General features: G+C 35.8%; 3 protein-coding genes across 5 annotated transcripts; 2 read left to right on the top strand and 1 right to left on the bottom strand.

Annotated features, from left to right (window-relative positions):
* On the top strand, positions 1 to 11,032 carry cd63 (CD63 molecule). Its single transcript, XM_079803231.1, has 8 exons — positions 1 to 135; positions 2,200 to 2,284; positions 6,929 to 7,111; positions 7,768 to 7,842; positions 7,927 to 8,022; positions 8,453 to 8,596; positions 8,827 to 8,910; positions 9,003 to 11,032. The coding sequence occupies exons 2-8, from the start codon at positions 2,219 to 2,221 to the stop codon at positions 9,066 to 9,068; spliced, it is 714 nt and encodes a 237-aa protein (XP_079659357.1). The 5' UTR covers positions 1 to 135; positions 2,200 to 2,218; the 3' UTR covers positions 9,069 to 11,032.
* letmd1 (LETM1 domain containing 1) lies at positions 9,512 to 14,503 on the bottom strand. 3 transcript variants are annotated; one of them, XM_079803228.1, is made up of 9 exons: positions 14,382 to 14,503; positions 13,913 to 14,070; positions 13,699 to 13,814; positions 13,528 to 13,610; positions 13,046 to 13,232; positions 12,840 to 12,941; positions 11,822 to 11,974; positions 11,650 to 11,743; positions 9,512 to 10,716 (listed from the first exon to the last, which is right to left on the bottom strand). In XM_079803228.1, the coding sequence occupies exons 1-9, from the start codon at positions 14,498 to 14,500 to the stop codon at positions 10,643 to 10,645; spliced, it is 1,086 nt and encodes a 361-aa protein (XP_079659354.1). In that variant the 5' UTR covers positions 14,501 to 14,503; the 3' UTR covers positions 9,512 to 10,642. The 3 variants fall into 3 exon arrangements, with proteins under 3 accessions (XP_079659354.1, XP_079659355.1, XP_079659356.1); XM_079803229.1 differs by having other exon boundaries at positions 13,913 to 14,067; XM_079803230.1 differs by having other exon boundaries at positions 13,913 to 14,052; positions 14,382 to 14,502.
* A 904-nt stretch (positions 14,504 to 15,407) lies between these two features.
* gtsf1 (gametocyte specific factor 1) lies at positions 15,408 to 20,621 on the top strand. The gene is made up of 7 exons (XM_079802206.1): positions 15,408 to 15,546; positions 15,707 to 15,819; positions 15,907 to 16,033; positions 17,424 to 17,504; positions 18,031 to 18,094; positions 18,456 to 18,526; positions 20,249 to 20,621. Coding segments are annotated over exons 1-7 (543 nt in total). The 5' UTR covers positions 15,408 to 15,461; the 3' UTR covers positions 20,251 to 20,621.
* The last annotated feature ends 228 nt before the right edge of the window (positions 20,622 to 20,849 follow it).

Here is a 20,849-nt window from a genome sequence, read left to right as displayed (position 1 = left end):
AGTTATAGGAGGGATCATTACATTTACACAGTACACACATCGGCTTGCCATATCCGTGTACTGTTGCTTGGATAGACAGCATCCAATTTTCACTCTACAGGTTTCCTGTACGCTAAACTGAACATTTATCACGAGGTAAGCGTTTTTATTTCTTCTCACCGATACCGGCGACACCTCTGATTTAAAAATGAACGGAACATTTTCAAGTAACTTAGTCTCGAGATTAAAGCGAAGGCCACATTTATTTTTTCGTTTGAGAGTAACTTACTCGTTTTTTGTTACCTCCAGTAATTAGTTTTGACTGGAAATCATCGAAATTACACGCGGGGTGTAATTTAGTTAACCAAGTGAATGGCCACATTGTTTCCTGTCCTTCGCGAGTTTCTTATGTCGTAGACTGAATTTCTTTTCTGAGAGAGCGAGGCCCAAACGTCTTCAAAACTTCAGACATATTGGTCGCTTTATTTTTAAACTTGCGAACCCTGTATCTTACCAGATTTAAAACAAAATGATGTAAAACTTCTAAAGTTGATAAATTGGCGTATGAGTTAAAAAAGTAAATAAGGCGTTTGAGGAGGAGGATTAACAGGAACAAGAAATACAGTTGAGTGTCGTCATGATCATAAACATTTACTTAATTATTTACATCTAGAGATTAGGCTACTGGCGCAGTTAAATATAGTGTAGCCGTTATGCTAATTTGAAATTTACACTGAATTTAAAACATGGAACTAAACAATGACGTTTAATCTCGTGACCGCAGTCAAATGAAGTTCTGACAAGTTTAGCTTTCTCACGAGTTTACTTGGTTCCTGGTTAGCCTACTGAAAATGTGTCGATTGTTATATAATTTATATTTCTGTTTCTTTTATTTATTTTTAGGAACATACTAATATTCTGTTAGCTTGTTTAAAGAGAGATTAATTATTATTACATTACACACTGCTTTGACTCCAAAACCCATATTTTACCTTTATTTCACACATTGAACATCTTTTAGAAAAGAAGCTCTGAAATTTCCAATTGATTCAAATACAGTTAACAATCATTCATTTTGATTGTTTCTTAAGTTACTGTCTCTTTTTTTCCCTTCTTTTTTTGAGTTACTCACACTGGATGAGACATTGGACCCGTCTCAATCAGCTCCCTAGTTCAGTAGTCAGGGCACTTATTAGGGAGTCAGCCATTTTAATGGCTGTCTCAATCACAAAATCCTTCCAGTGCACTGGAATGTTTCACTCCCTAAAAATCCCACAATGCACCGCAAAACCAGGGAGCACCAATGCTCACTATTCTCCCTTATCGGAAATGACGCCACATTTCTGAAACATGAAACGCATAACCCAACTTAATACATAATGAAATGCGATAGAAGATTTTCAACACAAAACAAACATTTTTTTAAATATATTTATATGTCAGCATAACCACACATCGATAGAGAACACGTCTAGTTAACATTTATAATAAATATTCAGCTGAAATGGAAGGATATGTAACAGAACAACGTTTAAACAGCATAAAAAATCATATCAAAAAGATCTAGGTCCTTGTTGGTCAATACCAGCGGTGACATTCTGCAACGTTGTACGTAGTCATGTTACTGGAAATTGAGTAATCACTGTCCTAATGAGTAGTTAACCAGGATCCTTACCCGTACCAGTGCCTGATTCCTCTACACTGATTCATGACTCACAAGCTCGGGAGCTGATTGAGGTGCACCCATTGTATGTTAGTCATGTGGTTAAGTATAACATGTCCACCCCTAAAACTCTTGGGTGAAAGAAAAATAGGATACAAGTCATCTATACGGTTTCCTCAATCACAGCTTAAAGGGATAGTTCATCCAAAAATTTTAATTCTGTCATCATTTACTCATCCTTATGTTGTTCCAAACCTGTATAAATGTGTTTTTTCTTCTGTACACAAAGGAAGATATTTTTTATTAATAAGAATTTGATTTGTTTTTTTTTAAATAAAACATACAAATCTGGACGTTATTATAAATATAAGATTAAAATAATTTAAACTTGACCTGTATAACTTTTGAAAACTTAAACATCAAAAAGTTTGACAAGTTTCAGTGGCCACAAACCACTGGCCCCTGACCTAAATATAGTTTGGGCATTTTTAAACTTTCCGGTAGGTGTGGTTGTATGTACTTTAATTTATGTGTTTTTATCTTCATTTTATTTTCAGGATTTAATCGAAAAGCATCATGGCTGTAGCAGGAGGAGCAAAATGTGTCAAATACATGCTCTTTTTCTTTAATTTCATCTTCTGGGTGAGTAACAAGTTATGTCTGTATTATTTCATGTCATATTTCGCATTAGCCAGGCCATGTGCTATAACTGCTGGCTCATTTCCCTGGTTTGTCATTGGTTTATTATTGCAGGCTTTATTGTGAAAGATTTATACCAAACGCTTTCCTATCCCTTCCTCTTTACAATTCATGCTGGCGTCACAAAACTTTAGCTACTGTGAGCGGCTTTGACGTAAAAGAAGAAATACAAAATTTCTGTACTTATCAAATAAGTCTTGTATGCAAATATTCCTCCTCCCCCTCACAAAGTTTTGAGTTCCTCATAACTTTGACACACACTTTCACCAGTAGAGGAGTTCAGGGGTCCTTCTTCTATTAGTGACTAAGACATTTCCCAACATTCAGGAAAACCTGTTTCCTGGCTCTGTCAGATGACTAGAATAGTCATTTTGTGATCAAATAATGACCGGTTGCTCATGAGCATGGGTATGTTTACTCAGAAACTGGGCAAACCTTCTTGTTTTCACATTGCATGATTAAAGGGAATTAAAATAGTGTGGTGAACTCAAAATAAACTACACTGATATGCACATTGCTTATACTTTTCGTCACATTAGTCTGTCCCAACTTGTGGAAAGACAATACAGCCATTTAAAGGCGTACAGTTAACATGAGCATAATGCAAAAAAAAAAGTTTTTGTGGTTAATCCTTCATTGTTAGTTGACTTTGGGTATCAGAGTGTTTATGACTGTCCTTCAACAGTTAGCTGATAATGTAGGCTTCCTTTTAGGTCAAGGAAACATAGCACTTCATCCAAGCAAGTTTGTTTGATCACACAAAGTACCGCTCTCTCCACGTATTCATCTTGTGCTGTTGCTGTTGACATTGTTTGGTTTCTAAGCGTTTCCTGGTGTAAGCGTGCGCACCACACACTCTCTGTTTAAAGTGTAAGCTGAGCATTAAGTGGTATGTTTCAGCATTCTAGCATGTGTGGCGCTCTGTCCTTTAAATTGACAACATAGGTGCTAATGGCCATTTACTTGTATGAGGTGACAGCTTGTTTCTCATATGCTCTGGTTAGACTGTGCGAAAGCTCAGTTTTGCACCTACCACCATCTATGCTTCCTGTGACCACACAATCATGCTGCTCTTACTTTCTGTTGCACTGTTTGGGCCGATTTGTAGTGGCCGTTCTGAGCAGTTTCTGGGATTTGGCTCTCCTTTTTGTAATTTAAGTTTTAGATTTCATTAAAGTTGTTGAACAGATGAAAATCCTTAATGAAGATGCAACATATTAAATACATTGCTTCTTCATTAGGGATTTTCACCATTAATTAAAAAAATGTAAATTAATCGTGTGCCACATAAATTGCTTTATTCAATGAACATCAAAATAATGTTGTGAAAATGTATGTCCACAATCACAAAGGAGCAATAGGTAATTTTATCCACACGTTTTACAGAGATTGTGCGGGAAGAACACAGATGTGTACTATTCAGATAATGTAAAAACAGTACATGTATGAAGCGAATGTACTCAACTTTCCCAGGGAAATTTTTTCCATTTGAATATGACTATACTCTAGTCTATATGGAGACTCTCAACTGTAATTTTAGACAGTACAAAACATGTGAAATGTTTTTCAGTTGCTGTTTTTTAATCATTAATCAGTTTTGAACTACATTAACATTGGATGCATTTACTGATAAAAAAACCAGGCATGCAACATTTAACAATTCCAGTGACTTACAGTTGAATTACGTGGAATTACAGTTGTTTGCTTTGTAGTAATATAATCTTTTTTGAACTTGAAAAAAACAACAACAGCATTATGTGCAGGTTTGTGCTGGGAATTTCGTAGTCGTATGTCTCTCATACAAATTTCTCAGTGAATACGGGAGAGATTTGTAAAGTTCAGCCAGTCATGTGATTGATCTTCCTATTTGTGATGCCATCATGTGACTTCACCATATGAGTACCAACGTTCATCTGTGACACATTCAGTCAAGTAATATCAAAGGCCAACTGGAATATGGGCTGATAATAGATTATTAAACACTGCTCCTTATTTAGGACATTGTCATGTGTTTCTTTATGTAATAATGACACTCCTGGCAATGTCAATGCATATATTAATTTTATTCAGTAAATTAAATGGGATTCTTCCTGCTATTGTTTCCTCTTTGTCCATTTCCATACAGGTGCCTACCTGCTGCCACTTATTACTCTCAAATATTTACACTGGTGTTGCTTCGTAATGTTAGCCGGACCAGTGTAGTCATAAAAGTTGTTCTGGGTTGTTGACTAGCTGTGACGCGCCCACATATTCTACATTTGTACAGCCGACACATAAGTATCACTAAACAGCCTTTTCACTTTGCTCAGCTGTGTAGTTTAGTCCTAATTTACTTGACACATTTACACAGTACGTTATCTATGTGATAATGATGGAGCATAACTAATTTTCTGATTGCTGACAAACTTTACATAGCATGATGAATAGATAGTGTGAGCCAACGTTATTGACAAACGAGTGTACTGAAAGTTTCAAAGAATCTCATAGCTCTAATAACTTTCCCACACCTAGTTACAATTCACTTTTAAATTTTTTTCTCTGTAATGCTAACACCAACATCCTGAAGTGAAATTTAAGGTTAGGGAACGGAATAATGTAATTTTACATAAGGTACCATTTTTCTTCTTTACATCTTTAGTGGGAAACAACATTTCAACATTTAAAAAAATCCTAATTGATAAAATAATTAATTGGTAATTTAAATTGGAAGATAACAAAAAAGGCTAGTGGTTCCCATTCCCATTTAATATAATTTTTAATGCGATGGTTTGTAAAACCTAAAGGTTTACAGGTGTAGGCCACTTTGTGACAAACAAGCACTTTTATTTTAAAAAGACATGAAAATACCACTATAACCAATAGTTGGCGGCAGAGGAGCACTTATTTGACTTATTAGACATATATGGAAAAAGTAGGAAGTCACAAAGTCTCATAAAAAAACTTTTCTTCAAATTGTGACTGAATTAAAAGGGAAATTTGCACATTACTGTTATAGGTTTTTTAGGTTTTTGTACATTACTGTTGTTAATAAAAGTAAATTTTATCTGCATATCAATTCAAGCTCCGTGTTTCACTGTTAAATTTCCAATAAACAATCATGTAATATTATTAGTAACTTCACTTATTAACATAACAAAACAATAGTAATTTTATGGTTACCAAATCAGTTGCTGGCGCCACCATCTGTAGAACTTAGTGGCACTAGTGCCGCTGCCCTCAAATGTTAGTCTGGGGCCCTGAAATGTCCATCGAATGCGCATTTCAGAATCTCGAGGGAAGTAGTAGGTCATATCAAATGTTTAATGGCAAACATAGCCTATAGCCTGTCGATTCATTAAAGGCACAATATGTACGATTTTTATATTTAAAATATCAAAAAATCATTAGAACAATGTTATATATTTTGTTGACCTGTGTACTTACATTGTCCAAAATGTTTCCAATGTTTAAATCAAGAGAAATCAGGTATTTTAATCAGTGTTACAGACCGTTCTCGCGTCACCTGTCAGTCAAGGACGTCATATCCGCGCTACCCTTGATTTCCATAGAAATGTTTCCTACTGTCTGTTGCAATGATACGTACTGAATTAAGGAAAAATGCTTTAAATTTGCTGCTCCCTCTGCTTGGAATAATTTCAATTTAAATTGAAACTTGGGGAGCTGGTTTCATTGGACGTTTTTAAAGTGATTTTAAAAAATTGGAGACAGAAACAGTATTTATTTATTTATTTGATTTAACTCGCTTGTGTGTAAATATATGGATGGATAGATTGATGGTATCTGTTAAACCCACGTGAGCTGTGTTGCTGTCAGTTTTGACCAGGGCGCTCTTGTAAAAGAGGTTCTTAATCTCAATGTGCTTCTTTTCCTGATAAAAAATAAAGGTTATAATAAAACCATGGAAACACCAAAGACTTATATATATTATATATTATATATATATATATATTATATTATAATAAATATATATATATATATATATATATATATATATATATATATATATATATATATATATATATATATATATATATATATATATATATATATATATATATATATATAACCAGCCACCGAACGCTAATACAATTTTAATACATTCGCTTATCCATGAACATGAACTCCCTACAACTGGCATCTACAACTCCCATGATTCCACGCTCATTCACGGCGTCATCAAGCTACACCTTTGGCGAAACTTAAATACTGTGCCTTTAAATAGGCTGTTTTTACTAACCTTGGAGGCTTGCCTTAAAGCGGCTTTGCTCCAAGACCTTACATGGGTGTTTCTGATAGGAAAGACATCCAAAATGTACTCCAGGGTAAGGAACACTGAATAGGCAATCAGAATTGGTACTTTTAATAATTGGATAATTTGAGAATGCAAATATATGATATGGCTTCTGTCTTGAGGCTCTAGTATCCATTTTGGGGCCTCTTTTTCATCATCCTTCTCCTGTTTTCATGTTTATGATTCTAGTTAACTGACTGTGTATAAATAAAATGTAAATTGACTGCAGTTCAATGTCAGTTTTACCTCAGAACAATGATTAACTAAAACTTTCTCTCACTGTCTGTCATCCTCAGGTGTGTGGCCTGGCCTTAATAGTTCTGGGGGTAATGGTCCATCAATCTCTCCTCAACACGGCCATCATCAAAGGATACACTGGCTCTCCTGTAGTGCTGATAATAGTGGGAGTCGTCATCTTCTTTATCGCATTCTTTGGCTGCTGTGGCGCCTGGAAGGAGAATCAGTGCATGGTCACCATGGTAAGGATATGTGACACCAATATTTGTGTTGTAGTGCATGGAATGAGATTCTATTTTACTGGGATTCTGGTAGATGTGTACTAGTTGTTCAGACTAAGATAAAGGAAATGGTCTACTGGGTAGGGTTGCTTCAGCCATTTGTAAGGTCTTAACGTACACACTAGGGGCAACTTATTTTGTTTGCACCATTTATTCTTAACGTTTAGCTAGTGGGTGTAAGCTCGTCATACACAAATGCTTAGTCACCCAGTACGACATGACATTTACCTTTGATAATCCAATAAGAAGTCTTTGAATATGTAAATAGGAGGTAGTGCTGAAAGCCATGCACTTCTTAGGTTTGTTTTGATCTAATTTACCTCATGTGGCAGTAATACATTTCCACAGACACACACACGCACACACACACAGCTGCATGTCTGTGTTAATGCTGTTGACATGGCCAACGGGTTAAACCAGATTCCTTCTTACACAACACTCAATTTGAAGAATAGATATGTATCTGCATATTTGACTGAAATAGAAAACAAACCGTCGCAATGAATTGGTGCCACAGAATTGACTCAGCACTGACCAGCTCTCAACAAAATCATTCAATTCTGAGATGTCATTCCTCATGTTTATCATTCACCTCTCCTCTCTTTGATTCCACCTAGTTTGCTGTTATTCTTTCCCTCATCGTCATCGTTGAAATCGGAACCGCCATCACTGGATATGTCTTCCGTGGGAAAGTGAGTGCTCTTCTCATTTCTATTTCTACTCTTCTACTGCCCAGTACCATACCATTTAGCTCCTAATAATCTCTTTTTCTGCAGCTGCCTGAATTTCTGGATGAAAGATTTAAGTCAATGATCGCAGGATACAACAAAACAGAAGAAAACCGTGACACCCTCGATGCTATACAGATACAGGTTGGTAACCCCCCCGAACGAGGCCTGTGATCCTGTTCTGATTCCCATTTTTCACTTGCACAACATGTGTCTCAAGAGTCTTTCCAGCCTTGTTTGCTCAGTGCCATCGCTTGACATTGAACTGACATCCTGCTTCCTCTTGCGTCATCATGTGGATAAACTTTACTTCAGATTCTGTGCTGTACTTGCTCTCTAAATTTTGAACGGTTGTCAGTTCAGTGAATCCATTCCGGTGGATCTTTAGGGGATCTCTGCTTTTGAAGGGAAATGTATTAATGGAATCACTCGATGTAAAATTGTTTATTTGTTCTGTGTAGTAATTTAATTTATGGCTGTTAAATAGATTAAAATGATTACTTGTTGGCATTAAAACATTCACGCGCACACACACATCATTTAATAATATGAATTTGTAATGTCTTTCTTGTAGTTCAAGTGCTGTGGAGCAAACTCCTCTGATGATTGGATTAACTTCAGCGCCAATAAAACTTCAGTCCCAGACTCCTGCTGTAAAAATATGACTAAGAACTGTGGTGTTGGAGCTATCCACAATGCCGAAAAAATCTACATGGATGTAAGAAATTCTTTGTTTTTTATTGTTGAAATGGTGCTCTAGGGTTTTGGCTACCTGACTATTCTGTACTGTGGCATTTTCACGAAAAAAGTCTAAAAAATAAGATGGTGTTATAGCTGAAATTTTCTCTCAAAGTTGCTTTGAATCTTTTTAATAACACAAGTTCTAATTGTTTACTGGACAGAATATGGAGGCACTAGAGACTAAGATTTTGTTTGTGTTTACTACAGGGATGTCAACCCAGTTTGGACAAATTTCTAATGAAAAATCTTTTGTGGGTTGCTGTGGGAGCTCTGGTCATTGCGTTTGTGCAGGTGAGACCCGGTTTCTGTGTTGAATGCCCAAAAGAACATCAATGCAAACTCCCCTTTTTCGTACACTAATTATGTTTTTGTTTTTTTTGTAGATCACGGGCATTGTGTTGGCCTGCATTCTGATGCGAGCCATCCGCAGCGGCTATGAGGTCATGTGATCAAATCCAGTCACAGCACATCAACACATCACTTAAAGCTCTTAGAGACTGTTTTTTAAACCATTATATAAATGCCAATTATTTTTCCTCTTGCTGTGTAAGTTGAAAATACACATTTTCACTGAGAATGAAATATCTATGATATCTTTTTCTATGACTAATCCAGTAGATTAGTCTCCTGTTAAGTCTGATTTATTCTTAAGTATTCTGTCTTAAGACATTGTTTTAAATTTGATCTTTACATTCCTTTGGGTTACAGGACAACAATAAATGAATTACTGATATACCAAATTTTATACATTTACAGAACATTAACGTCAAATAAACAAATGAAAAGTTTTAAACAAGTTTGTCCTGTTTAAGTAAATTTTTATTATATTTGAGTTACTAGTGTAGTTGGTGAATTAATGCTAGCTTGATAAGGGATTCAAACAGAGACCATTAAGTTTGAAGTCTTTTAATAGAAGTTCTGATATTTTCACATTACGTTGACTATGTATTTTCATACCTTTCAGTGAAACACCGAAACCAAACCACATTCTCTTTATATATAAAGTACTAAATAAAGCAACATATTTGGCAACATAAAAAGATAACAGCTTTTATTGCACTGTTTGTAGCTGTGTTAAGTAAAAAGGCACCTGTTAAAAGCCTGAATATTAATAAGAAGATCATTTTAGAGCCTGACAAAACACATCTGGCATAACTTTAATGCTTTGACCAAACAGCTCAGCGCACACAGCAAACTTCTTATTGGATGGAAGAAACAATGTGCTATATTTTGTGTGTAATTTTGAGATCTCAAAAATAAATATGAACATAAACTTAATTAAAATGATTATATGGTGCATTATATAACTTAGCTTAATATATTAAAGAATACACTTAATCTCCAGTATCCAGGTTATGTAAACCTTTTCAGTTTTTCCATCGGGATTTAAACCATGAAAACATCCCAAGAGTGACTGTTTGTCTTATTAATACACCAGAAAAATGAACAAGATGGGTGATGCTTGTCCTTGGGTCAGTGCTGATTTTAAACATACAAAATGTCACAAAACACAATTCACAAATGATTGTGCCCCACTAACAACTATATTCAGAATGAATGTCTCAAGACCAAAGAGCTTTAATTCCAAATGGATGCATTTGGCACATGTTCAGTATGTTTTTTTTAAATATCAGATGTGGTTATAACCTCTCTCGCAAAGTGTCGATGTATTGTTTTGCGTCACTAATTACACACCCTGTTTCTATGGTAGAAAAATGATTCCACAAATTCCAGAATCTCAATGGCATCTTTCAATGACAGTCCCTCCTCTCTGTTCCTCACTCAAGTAAACAAAATCTCAAAAAAAAAACAAATGTAAAGCACAACAGCCCATAAAAAAAGAGAATTATTCAGAAATATAAAAAATTCCCTTGATTACAAAAGTAACATGACTAAGCCAAAAGACTGGTATGATAAAGCTTGTGTTGGGCTGCTTCGGTTAGCATACAGGATTCTTTTGTTCCCATGGTGGATTTTTCAGCGCTGAGTGTTGGGAAGAGAAGTCATCTGCTTCCCCTAAAGGTCAGTGACGTGGATGTTTGGAGTAGTTTACAGTGAGCAGTACCATGCAGTGCAGATAGAGGGAGGTCTCTGACTCTGATCAAACAGGAAGGAAACGCAATGCCACAATGAAAATGCAACACTACTGTCATGTCAATAGTTAAAAAAGCAAAACAATGGTTTACTCTGGGTTATTTTTTATGCCATTTAACACAAACCCCTATTAACCCATTATAAATATGGAAAACAATCATTCATGGTATATTTTAAGAAATTTCCAGCACATTTAGACTGTTCAAATAATGACAAGTATACACAATACTTTAAAAAATGATGACGTAATGATGAATATTAATATGCCACATTGTTATCCCAGTATTGTTTCAATTAAATTTTGGCAGTTCAATGAAGTAAAAAAAAAAATCTGCTGCAATTAATTTATGATTCATGCTGCATTGCGGGATACATTATCCTGGCCATTTTGTCAAATGGTTATTGCATACAGCAAATTTACATACTGCATAAATAGTAATCTTACATTCACACCATGTCATAATTACGAGATTCCGACTTGTAAAAAGCGTTTCCCAAATTGTACCACCTGACCACTGCAAAGTCAATACATTCCAAATGGTGGCAGCTTCAGGAGAAATGTAGTTTAGTAGTCATGTAATATTTCTGTTTAATAATTCCTATAATTGACTTCTGATAATGTCTTACAAATGCAAGATTAATCTAAATATAATTGAAATCCATAAACACAGACTTAACTAATGTCCTGCTAAATATTTTTTTTTAATGATTATTAACATGTTTATTAATAAGACATTTGCATAACAGCTGTTACTTGATTTACTGTGAGTTTGTCTGTACTCAAATTACACATTCATTTTGTGTGGTGTTAACATCCAAGTCCGAGGACGTGAGCAGCTCTGAGTAGAACGTTCAGGCTGTCAATGGCATGAATGCAACATAAACATATTCTAGCACTCTCTTCTGATCATAGCCTTGATCTCATGGCCTACGTACCTTTGAGGTGTGCTGAGAACTGCAACCACTGTGTGAGCCATTCCCGGCACTGTCCGGGACTCAGGCCTGGATTCAGGCCTCTCGCGAAACATGCCTAGGATACGTGATGCAAACATGACACATTATGAATGTATACAGAATGTAATGGGCAAAATAAGGAGCGACCTCTGACCTCTCTGAGCTCTGTGTCGTTTAACTGATGCAAGCCTAGTCGAACAATGCTGCGGTCAAGCTGCATGAGTTCTAAGGCATGACTGTTCAAGCGTCGCCCAATCCAGAAGGCTGGGAGGCGGGGCGTCAGGAACAGCAATGGACAGAGATGTCTCTGCAAATATATTTATATGTGTGCATTTAGCAGGCACTTTTATCCAAAGCGACTTGCAAAAAAGGAACAAAAGCAATTAGTCAAAGATCTAACTATGTAATATTCAATGTCAGGTTTATTAGACAACTAGATTAGGAAGCAAGCTAGAGTTGTATTTTTTTTTTACATTTTAAAGACATGACGAAACGGAAGAATTGACAGAGCTTTTCTTCCATAATGTGGTGTACATCCAAGTGTAACGGATTATCGAAAAAAGGTAGGGACTAGGTTGAGATGTTACAGATGAACGTAAGCTTGCAGGGTACTAAAGGTACGTTTACACGAAAAAGGTGTACTAAAAATGGAAACGTATGGAAATTGATTTTTTTTAAAGTTTTGCGTACAGATAACAATTTTGTCAAAACGATTCCTCGGTCACACGGATCCACAAAACGCTGTATTAGTCATGCCAGGCCAGTAGTTGGCGATGTTACTTTGTAAAGAAACAGTACGTGCCTATAGACTGAACACGTCATGCGCATGACGTCATCACTTTCACAAATGTTTTCGTAGTTAACATGGAGACGATAATGGTATAATTTTCAGGCACCCAAAACGCATCGTCGTGTAAATGGACGCCCAAAACGTTTTCCGTTTTTAGTTGAAAACAGTGTCGTGTAAACGCCCCCTAAAGGTTTGGGGAGGTCCTGCGTAAGTCACCAGAAAGAAGTTTGTTGTTTTCACCAGAAGGTCCAGTTGACTGGATGAATGAAACATGCACGGATGAATTGTTCACAATATGATTTATAAAATGCGTTTAGAAAATAGATGAACAAACTTTTAAAATGCAATTCATTGTGCAACTGTTTGATTACGTGGAGCTCACCATCTGATCTGCATACATTCTCTTGATACCTAAGGGAGGTCCACAGAACAATGTTCTCACTGCATGGACATCAGACACTACAGGATGGACTCCACGTCGCACCTGCAGACACATTTATACTTATTAAAGTGTCAACTTCTGAATAAAACAACTCAAAAAGGCTATAATTTTACACAAACGTAATATTATGAATTAGCTCAGGCTACCTTACTGCAGAGCTCCATGAGGCGGCTTTTAAGGTGGCTGTCTTGGACAGAAGTCACTGTGCTCTCCAGCCCCTTTACTATAGCCCAGTGGTGTCGTGTTCTCTGGTTATGGTACACCCCCTGAAACTCCACCAGCTGCTGTGGGGTCCAGAAGTGCCGGATCAGAACCTGGCGAGGATAGAGGTACCTAGAGGGCAGAATTATCATTACAAATATTTTATTAAAATTTTAAACATTAAATAAATCAATTAAAAAATGACTATTACAATAACACTACTGTTCTGTGACATTAAAAGCCGAGCATTTAATAATAATAATAAAAAATGCATCCATTTTCCCCTTGGATTTACACACATTCCCAAGGATGAATAGATCATTGCGTCAATTGATGGAAGCGTGACAGATAATAAAACATTCAATACTCAATATTCAATCAGTCAGTATCAAATAATAATCAGCAGAGTAACATGCTAAATACTTACATAAGGATAAAGACCAAGTAGTTGGCAAAAGGAGGTACTGAAATGATGACCAAGGGAATGGCTTTGATTAAGTCCCTGCGGACCTGAAAGCAACAAACAAAAATGACAATTTAATAAAACTTATGACAGCAATGTATCCCGTAAAATGTCTGCTTCAGTTCTTCAACCCACCTGCCTGAGTTTCTCCATATCACGGTAAGGCAAATTCTGATGCTCTGTGCTGTCAGTGATCATGCGAGTAATGATTTTTCTCACTTCTTGAGCATCTTGAAACAAGAGCCGGAACCCTTTATACAAAAGACATCAAACCTATATTATAACACATTTGCCAGAGATGGTTTGAGGTTAAATAATACAGTAAAAAATGTAAATATAAATGATTGACCTCTCATAAAAGTGTGATAGAGAGCATAAAAGCGAGGAAAGCGTCGCTGCAGGAATCTCTCATACTTCTCATTTACCCACTTCAGCCTGGACACAATGCTTCGACCTATCCCATGTCTTGCTTGTGAAGGTGAGTAGTGTCTAACAAACCACAAACTACTAAAGAGACAGACAAAACAGAAATAACTCATAGAATATGCTGTGTTGCTGTCACAACAGGGTAGGGCACTGTATTTCCTGATTAACCTAATGCATTTTTTCTCCCTTTACAAAAGCTAAAGAGAGAATAGACAATGAGAAATATTGAATGTGGCTTATTATTATTTATTATGAAACATCATCTTCATCAGACTCATTTTATAACGACTGTTCTATATGCAAACTATCCTAGCTATGGGGATATACAAATGATCCCACAAATGATCGATGCCTACAAGTGATCATTTATATGAACGTATTACAAATAGTACCTGGATTTTGTGAAAGCCAATCTAGGTGTGCAGAGACTTGCTTTGACCCCGACAGGTTGTTTCCCATACAGTAAGATCACTGAAGCCCCGCGGCATACTCCTCTACAGGACAGCGCCATCTTGAACTGAGCGGCTGACAGTTCTACGTGGGCGTGTCTTTAGAAAATGGAATGCGGGTGCGGTACTGTGATTGGCTGCTGCAATAACCGCATATACAGTAACCAATGCGCACCATATATATTATTATTATTTATTTTAATTGTTTTGTCTTCGACTGGAAACCGGAGTATTTGTGTGATAGGAGTCTTTATTTCAAAACTGATCAGCAAAAAATTACAAACACACTTATAAATGTTATAACTTATAACCCATTAAAATGCATTTCTTTATTACTGATTAATGAGGTAATACTTTTAGCTGATCACCTCAAGTTCATTATTTATTTATTTATTTTTTGCCTGAAACCTCAGAATGGTTTGTTTAAGGCTTTTAAAAAGAACTCACCACAGCGAAATGCTTTTTTAAAGCCATTTGTAGCAGTCTAATTTGAATTGTTTTATTTGATTTTATATAACGCAGTAGATTTTTGGTTTGCTTCTTGTCTGAATTAGGAAATTACAGTATTGACTATAGTACATAATTATGATGACGAAACAAATTACTGACGGCTTTTAGGTAGTTCATCTCGTGACATTCACAGTCAAAAGCAATTGATTAACAATCTCAATTGATTGCAGGCAGCAGATGGGGATGTGAGCACGCGTCATACCGCAAGACTACAAACAAGTGGTAACGTTAAGTGTTTTGATAAGATTATGCTCTGAAAAGACAGCGAGCGTATTGCGTAACGTTAGTTTGTGATTTTGTGAAAAAAGGCGAATGTTTTTCTTCGAAACTCCATTACTTTTGGCCTCGTTTGTTATTTGACCGTCTTGCTCCGCACGTACCGCTTTTCTACTGATCAATGTGTGTTGTTGTTGTTTTATTTGGTTTAATTTAAATTTGGCGTGTTCAATTTAGGGTGATTTTTTTTTTTTAGCAGAGCTAACGGAACACGCAAGGCCTCCAGAGGAAGGAAGCATGGCCACTATTAGATTCGGGAGTAGCGTCGGTCCTTCTGGAGTGAACTCTGAAAATCAACAGCTCAGCTGGAATGAAGAGAACGGTGATTTATTTTTTTTAGTACTTCGATTGTAAAATTCAGGTTATAAAGTTTTTTTTAAAATAAAAATCTGATCTAATTATATGCTTCTTTGGTAAGCAATGTACGTTAGAGTTTCTATGTTGTGTTTGATGGCCTCTTGTTTCCACATCTTATGGTGAAGACACTCACACTGAAGATGCCAGTGACCCCAACAAGATTGTGCAGTGCCCATATGACAAAAATCACCAGATCAGGGCCTCTCGCTTCCCATTTCATGTTCTCAAGTGCAGGAAGGTGTGTAATGGTTGCAGGGGAAACATTCTTCATTTGTTTCATGCATTTACACTGGATTTTTAACTCTGTCGATTTGATCTGTTTCAGAACCATCCCAAACTGGCCGGTGAACTGAAGACCTGCCCCTTCAATGCCAGACACTTGATTCCCAAGCATGAGTTGTCTCATCACATAACAAACTGCGAGGACAAGAGGTCACTGAACGCTGAAGAGGGTTGGTTTTGCATGCGTGAATGTGGGCTGTTGCCCTTTCACTGTCCTTTCATGAGAGGGTGTTTAAGTACATCTTGAGTTTAATGATAAAGACTGCATTATTTACTTGCATCATTACAGACTGTTATATAGCCTTTTCTGTGTGATATAGCCAGTGTTGGGTAAGTTACTCTAAAAAAATTATTACTAGTTACTGATTACATCTTCAATCGTGTAATTAGATTACTGTACAAATTACCTTCTCCAAAAAGTATTTAATTACTTATTACTAATTGCTTTCCAAATCCTATATCATCCTCGAGTTAAAGATGCACTATGTAACTTTTCTGTCCACTAGAGGTCGCCTATTAAAAACAAAGGCGTTATTTGATGACGCCACGTTTGAGCGTGCATACATCTGAGTGTGTTGAAAATGATGTTATGACGTTACTCTGTGCGTTCGCTCAGCGGCTGCTATGACACTTGTTGCACACTGCATTGAGAGTAAAGCGTTTCTGCAAAATTAAACCGTAAACCGAGGGCGACGCAGTTGACGCAATTGACAGGCGACTCCCTCACCCGTCCCGGTTCCTTGGTTAAAATGGCAATTTTCTCGTGATTTACAAATTGTTGGAAACATTTGGGATATTGTAAGTACTCAACTGAACAAAATGTATAACACTGGCCTAGTGTTTTTTGGATATTTTTCTGCAAAAATGTTACATGGTGCACCTTTAAGGGATTCAATGATGGACATGAAACGGCTCTTTTAATTAATTCAAATGCATAATCTAAAACTACATCAATTATTCTTATTAAATTACCAAAGTATTACAAATGTGAGAAGGATGGATTAAAAACATGCATTTTAAAGTAACTTTAAATGTGGTTGGTAGTTCCACTTTTGTTATATCTATCTGTCATTCTATAGTATACACAGTATTTAGATCAATTACTTGTGAAGTAACTGTAATTAAATTACACAAAAAAATAAGAGTAACCCCTTGCTTTACTTTTTCATGGGAATTAAATTACAGTAATTCATTACTTAGTAACTAGTTAACCCCAACACTGGATAGAGCCTTCTCAAATATGCAATTCTTGCAGTTGTGACTGAAGATCTATAAATCAAATATTACAAATGAAACTTGAAGGTTGAGTTCTAATTGTTGGCTTTAAAGATATAAATCTGGCTGATAATTTAAATGGTCCTGCAATGTGACTTTTTTTGTGTGTGGAAACTTTATTTTTGTGGATGTTTAAAAAACAAAAACAATCAAGACTTAACTGAAATGAAATGGTGAAATCAAAAGGTCTTTTTTTAATAAAGCAGTTAACTAATTTCATCTATGATCTTGACATTGAAAATGCGTTCATATACATTTTATCAATCCATTTTTTTTCTTGTCCAGGGAATGTAGAGCTACTGGAGAAGTTCCAGGTGCCTGTTAACACCTGGACTAACCCTTCACCCAATGAGGACTGGGAAACAGGTCTGTGACCTGTCAAATTGAATGCATTTGTGTTCTTAGTCAAGTCAACTTTATTTATATAGCACTTTTAACAATGTAGATTGTTTCAAAGCAGCTTTACAGTGTTAAACAGGAAAATAATGCAGCATAATTTTATTCAGCTGTATAGCCATTCTGGAAAAAACGCTGATGTCATCAGTTCATTTCAATTATCATACAGTGACAGTGTGGGCTTTAGATCAATAATTCGATCAGTAATTTAGTTTAAATGGTTAATTTAGTTTATTAATTAGATTTATTTTGATGTTTAGTTGAAAAATTGTGTCCCCAACTGAGCACGCCAAGCCAGAGGCAACAGTGGCAAGGAAACCAAAACCCCATTATATTTCTTATACTAGGTCTCTTCTGTATATCTACTTTGGCATTGTCACTCTACCTTATTTACTATGTATGGTTTCTGTATTTTGAATTTTTTGAATTTATTTTTTAAATGGAATAAATCGCTACTTTCTGGATGATTCCTTCTTTTTGGGCATGTGATTTGCAGAGACTGATGATAATGCTGCTATGTTTGTCTGGGGGGAATCCAACAATCAGCTTGCTCAAAACAAGTGAGTCCTTCTCTTTTTTTTCTTTTTTTTTTTTTCTTGTAACATTTATGCATCAAAGTCACAATGGTATAATCATGTGTACAGTACAAATAAAAAGGGGGTTAGAAATGTAGATTATTTTAAATGTTACATTGCTAATGGAACTGCATAATGTTTTGAAAAACATTTTTGTGAAATTCCTGGACAAACTGAGGCAATTTAATCCTAACAAGCAATGTTTCGGAGCATTGTTTTTGGAGAAATGAACCTAGAAATAGTTTGTTTGCAGTTGTTTCTACACAATAAGCCAGTTTAGAAGTGTTTTTAATGCCAAAAAGTGTAATATTTGGTTTACGTCAATTTGTGATAATGTTTTTGTTAGGCCAGAGCCATCTACAACCATCAGTTTGTCCGATGGACTACGGGCACCACGGACTCTGCCATGGAAACTCTGTAAGCACTTCAACATTCTAAATTTTTACCAGAGGTGCATCCCAATTTGCGTACTTATGCATTTTTCTTGTATTGTGTGTATATATATAGTGTTATAATAGTATGGGTGGTGTGTTCACTGAAAATTCCAAAAAGAGAAAGTACACTTTACATACCCTCATGGGGCACTTAATTATCCAAAAACCAACACTGTGTCTGATATTGAATGCTTCCCTACAATTTAGTATGCGAAAAAAACATAAGTCAACTGAGTAGCATAATATTCGAAAAACAGTAGACAAAGTCCCCGGATTACCTACTACTTTCAGTGAGATTCTGAAGTGTGTATTCGCTTGACGCTTTACCAGAGATGTATAGTAACGAAGTAGAACTACTTCACTACTGTACTTTAGTAAAGTACAGATACTGCCTTTTAGTACTTGAGTATTATTTTTTTCTCCTACTTCCACTTTTACTTCAGTACATATTTTCGAAGAGTTTAATACTTTTACTCCGATATTTTTATGTGCTGCATCGTTACTCGTTACAATTATAAAAATGTTACGAATCATTCCATTCCAAACCCACATTACCGCGCATGAGAGAGACAGAGCGAGAGAGCGCGAGAGAGCCCCGCGAGCGCGCATTCACTGTCTTTAAAACAACACGAGCGTCTTGCGCTCAAATTGCTCTCTATTTGTTTACATAGTTAATGTGCACTGTGAAGTAACATATACAAACAATGAACAGCTGTATTTTATTAACTAAGATTAACAAAGATTAATAAATACAGTAACAAATGTATTGATCATGGTTAGTTCATGTTAGTATTAGTTTAATACATTAACTAATGTAATGTTAACAAATCAAACCATATTGTAAAGTGTTACAAACAAATAATTTACTCAGAACACCTCTTGAAATGAGAATATAAGTGTGCTTACCCCATTTTTTTTTTTTAGTAAGAGTGGTTATAGTAAGATTTAATCTTAATGAACTACAGTATTTTCAGGTTATTTATATGGCAATGTGTAGAAAAATTACCTACCAACATTGTGATTGTCTTTGTCCTTTAGCTTAATCATTTGAAATAATAAAAACAATATGATGTTCAAACTTTTGACTACTTTCTTTAATAACTACATAACACAATACTTGTACTTTTACTTTCAGTACTTGAGTAGTACATTTTAAAATAAACTACTTGCAATACTTAAGTACAAAAAATGTTGAATACTTTAGTACTTCTACTTAAGTGTGGTGCTTAAAGAGCACTTCAACTTCTACTCAAGTCACTTTTTTGATAAGGAACTTGTACTTTTACTCAAGTATGTGTCTCTAGTACTTTATACATCTCTGCGCTTTACTATCCCATGAGGCCACTGGAGAAGATTTATGAATGGCAGTGAAGCGTCGCAGCTGGCGCTGGTAGGTCTTGTGACTATATCATGGTCATGTATGTTTATCTATCTATATCATTTTTTGTTTAATGTGGACTGTTGGATGCTTCATGCACTCACCTGTCAGGAGGGGGTATCAGACTCCAATGCTGAATGACAAAATAACATTTATACACTAAACAGTTGGGTACATGGTGCTTGGTGTGTATATAGTGCTCCATTTGGGACAAACGCACCTGTAGATGGCAGCAACACTCTTAGATGATTTAAACAGTTCAGTTTTGTTTTCTTAAGTGTGCGTGAACATTGTCAATCATGCCCTCTCTCTCTTTTTTTTACTTAGGATGTCACCACTGGATGGACCCCACTGGAAAATCATACTTTTTTTTAAAAAATACTTTAAGACCTGTGTGATTTCTTGCCCAACTTGTTTAAAGTCTACTTATCTTTTAAAGCTTTTAATTTTGAAGTGTTGTGAAATGATACCATATTCCATATTTCTATTTTCTAAAAGTTAATACACATCTGCGACTGGCTATGGTCCACGTGTAGAGACACTCCTCATTAAACCTAGCATTTCAGTAACATTTCATCTTTCAAAGGAGAAATCCTCAGTATCAATCTTTCTGGACTATTTGCTTAGACTCTTGCATTTTGTGCAAGTGGCAACCTTTACTCTTGAACTGCATGATTCATTAAAGGTTTCTTTAAGTGTAAACCTCTGTCTGTTGCATTTCTTTTACCATGCAGTAAAAACAACATCTAAAGGGAACACAAATTATTGCTTTTGAGGATTTGATTGTTTTATTTAGCTTTAAATATAACCATATTTACTGTAATTATTCACTTTGTATTACAGCGAGTCATTTTTGCAATTTCTTTTTAAATGAAATCATGTTCTCACACACTGTGCGCTTTGAGCGATTTCAATTAGTGCATGAACA

Source organism: Gobio gobio, assembly GCF_949357685.1.
Source record: "Gobio gobio genome assembly, chromosome: 21".
In the NCBI taxonomy this organism is placed as follows: Eukaryota; Metazoa; Chordata; class Actinopteri; order Cypriniformes; family Gobionidae; genus Gobio; species Gobio gobio.
The sequence above is the reverse complement of the archived record's forward strand: the minus strand, read 5'-3'. Positions and strand labels throughout refer to the sequence as shown.

What these genes read in the sequence shown, in the direction of transcription:
- cd63 (XM_079803231.1), top strand. Translation starts at nt 2,219, where the DNA reads ATGGCTGTAGCAGGAGGAGCAAAATGTGTCAAATACATGCTCTTTTTC. An exon ending in GATATGTCTTCCGTGGGAAA is followed by an intron (nt 7,843 to 7,926) that starts GTGAGTGCTCTT and finishes CTTTTTCTGCAG; the next exon opens with CTGCCTGAATTTCTGGATGA. An exon ending in TGGTCATTGCGTTTGTGCAG is followed by an intron (nt 8,911 to 9,002) that starts GTGAGACCCGGT and finishes TTTTTTTTGTAG; the next exon opens with ATCACGGGCATTGTGTTGGC.
- letmd1 (XM_079803228.1), bottom strand. Translation starts at nt 14,500, where the DNA reads ATGGCGCTGTCCTGTAGAGGAGTATGCCGCGGGGCTTCAGTGATCTTA. An exon ending in TCATGGAGCTCTGCAGTAAG is followed by an intron (nt 12,942 to 13,045) that starts GTAGCCTGAGCT and finishes ATGTGTCTGCAG; the next exon opens with GTGCGACGTGGAGTCCATCC. An exon ending in GAATGTATGCAGATCAGATG is followed by an intron (nt 11,975 to 12,839) that starts GTGAGCTCCACG and finishes ATATATTTGCAG; the next exon opens with AGACATCTCTGTCCATTGCT.
- gtsf1 (XM_079802206.1), top strand. Translation starts at nt 15,462, where the DNA reads ATGGCCACTATTAGATTCGGGAGTAGCGTCGGTCCTTCTGGAGTGAAC. An exon ending in CAGCTGGAATGAAGAGAACG is followed by an intron (nt 15,547 to 15,706) that starts GTGATTTATTTT and finishes CTTATGGTGAAG; the next exon opens with ACACTCACACTGAAGATGCC. An exon ending in ATGTTCTCAAGTGCAGGAAG is followed by an intron (nt 15,820 to 15,906) that starts GTGTGTAATGGT and finishes GATCTGTTTCAG; the next exon opens with AACCATCCCAAACTGGCCGG.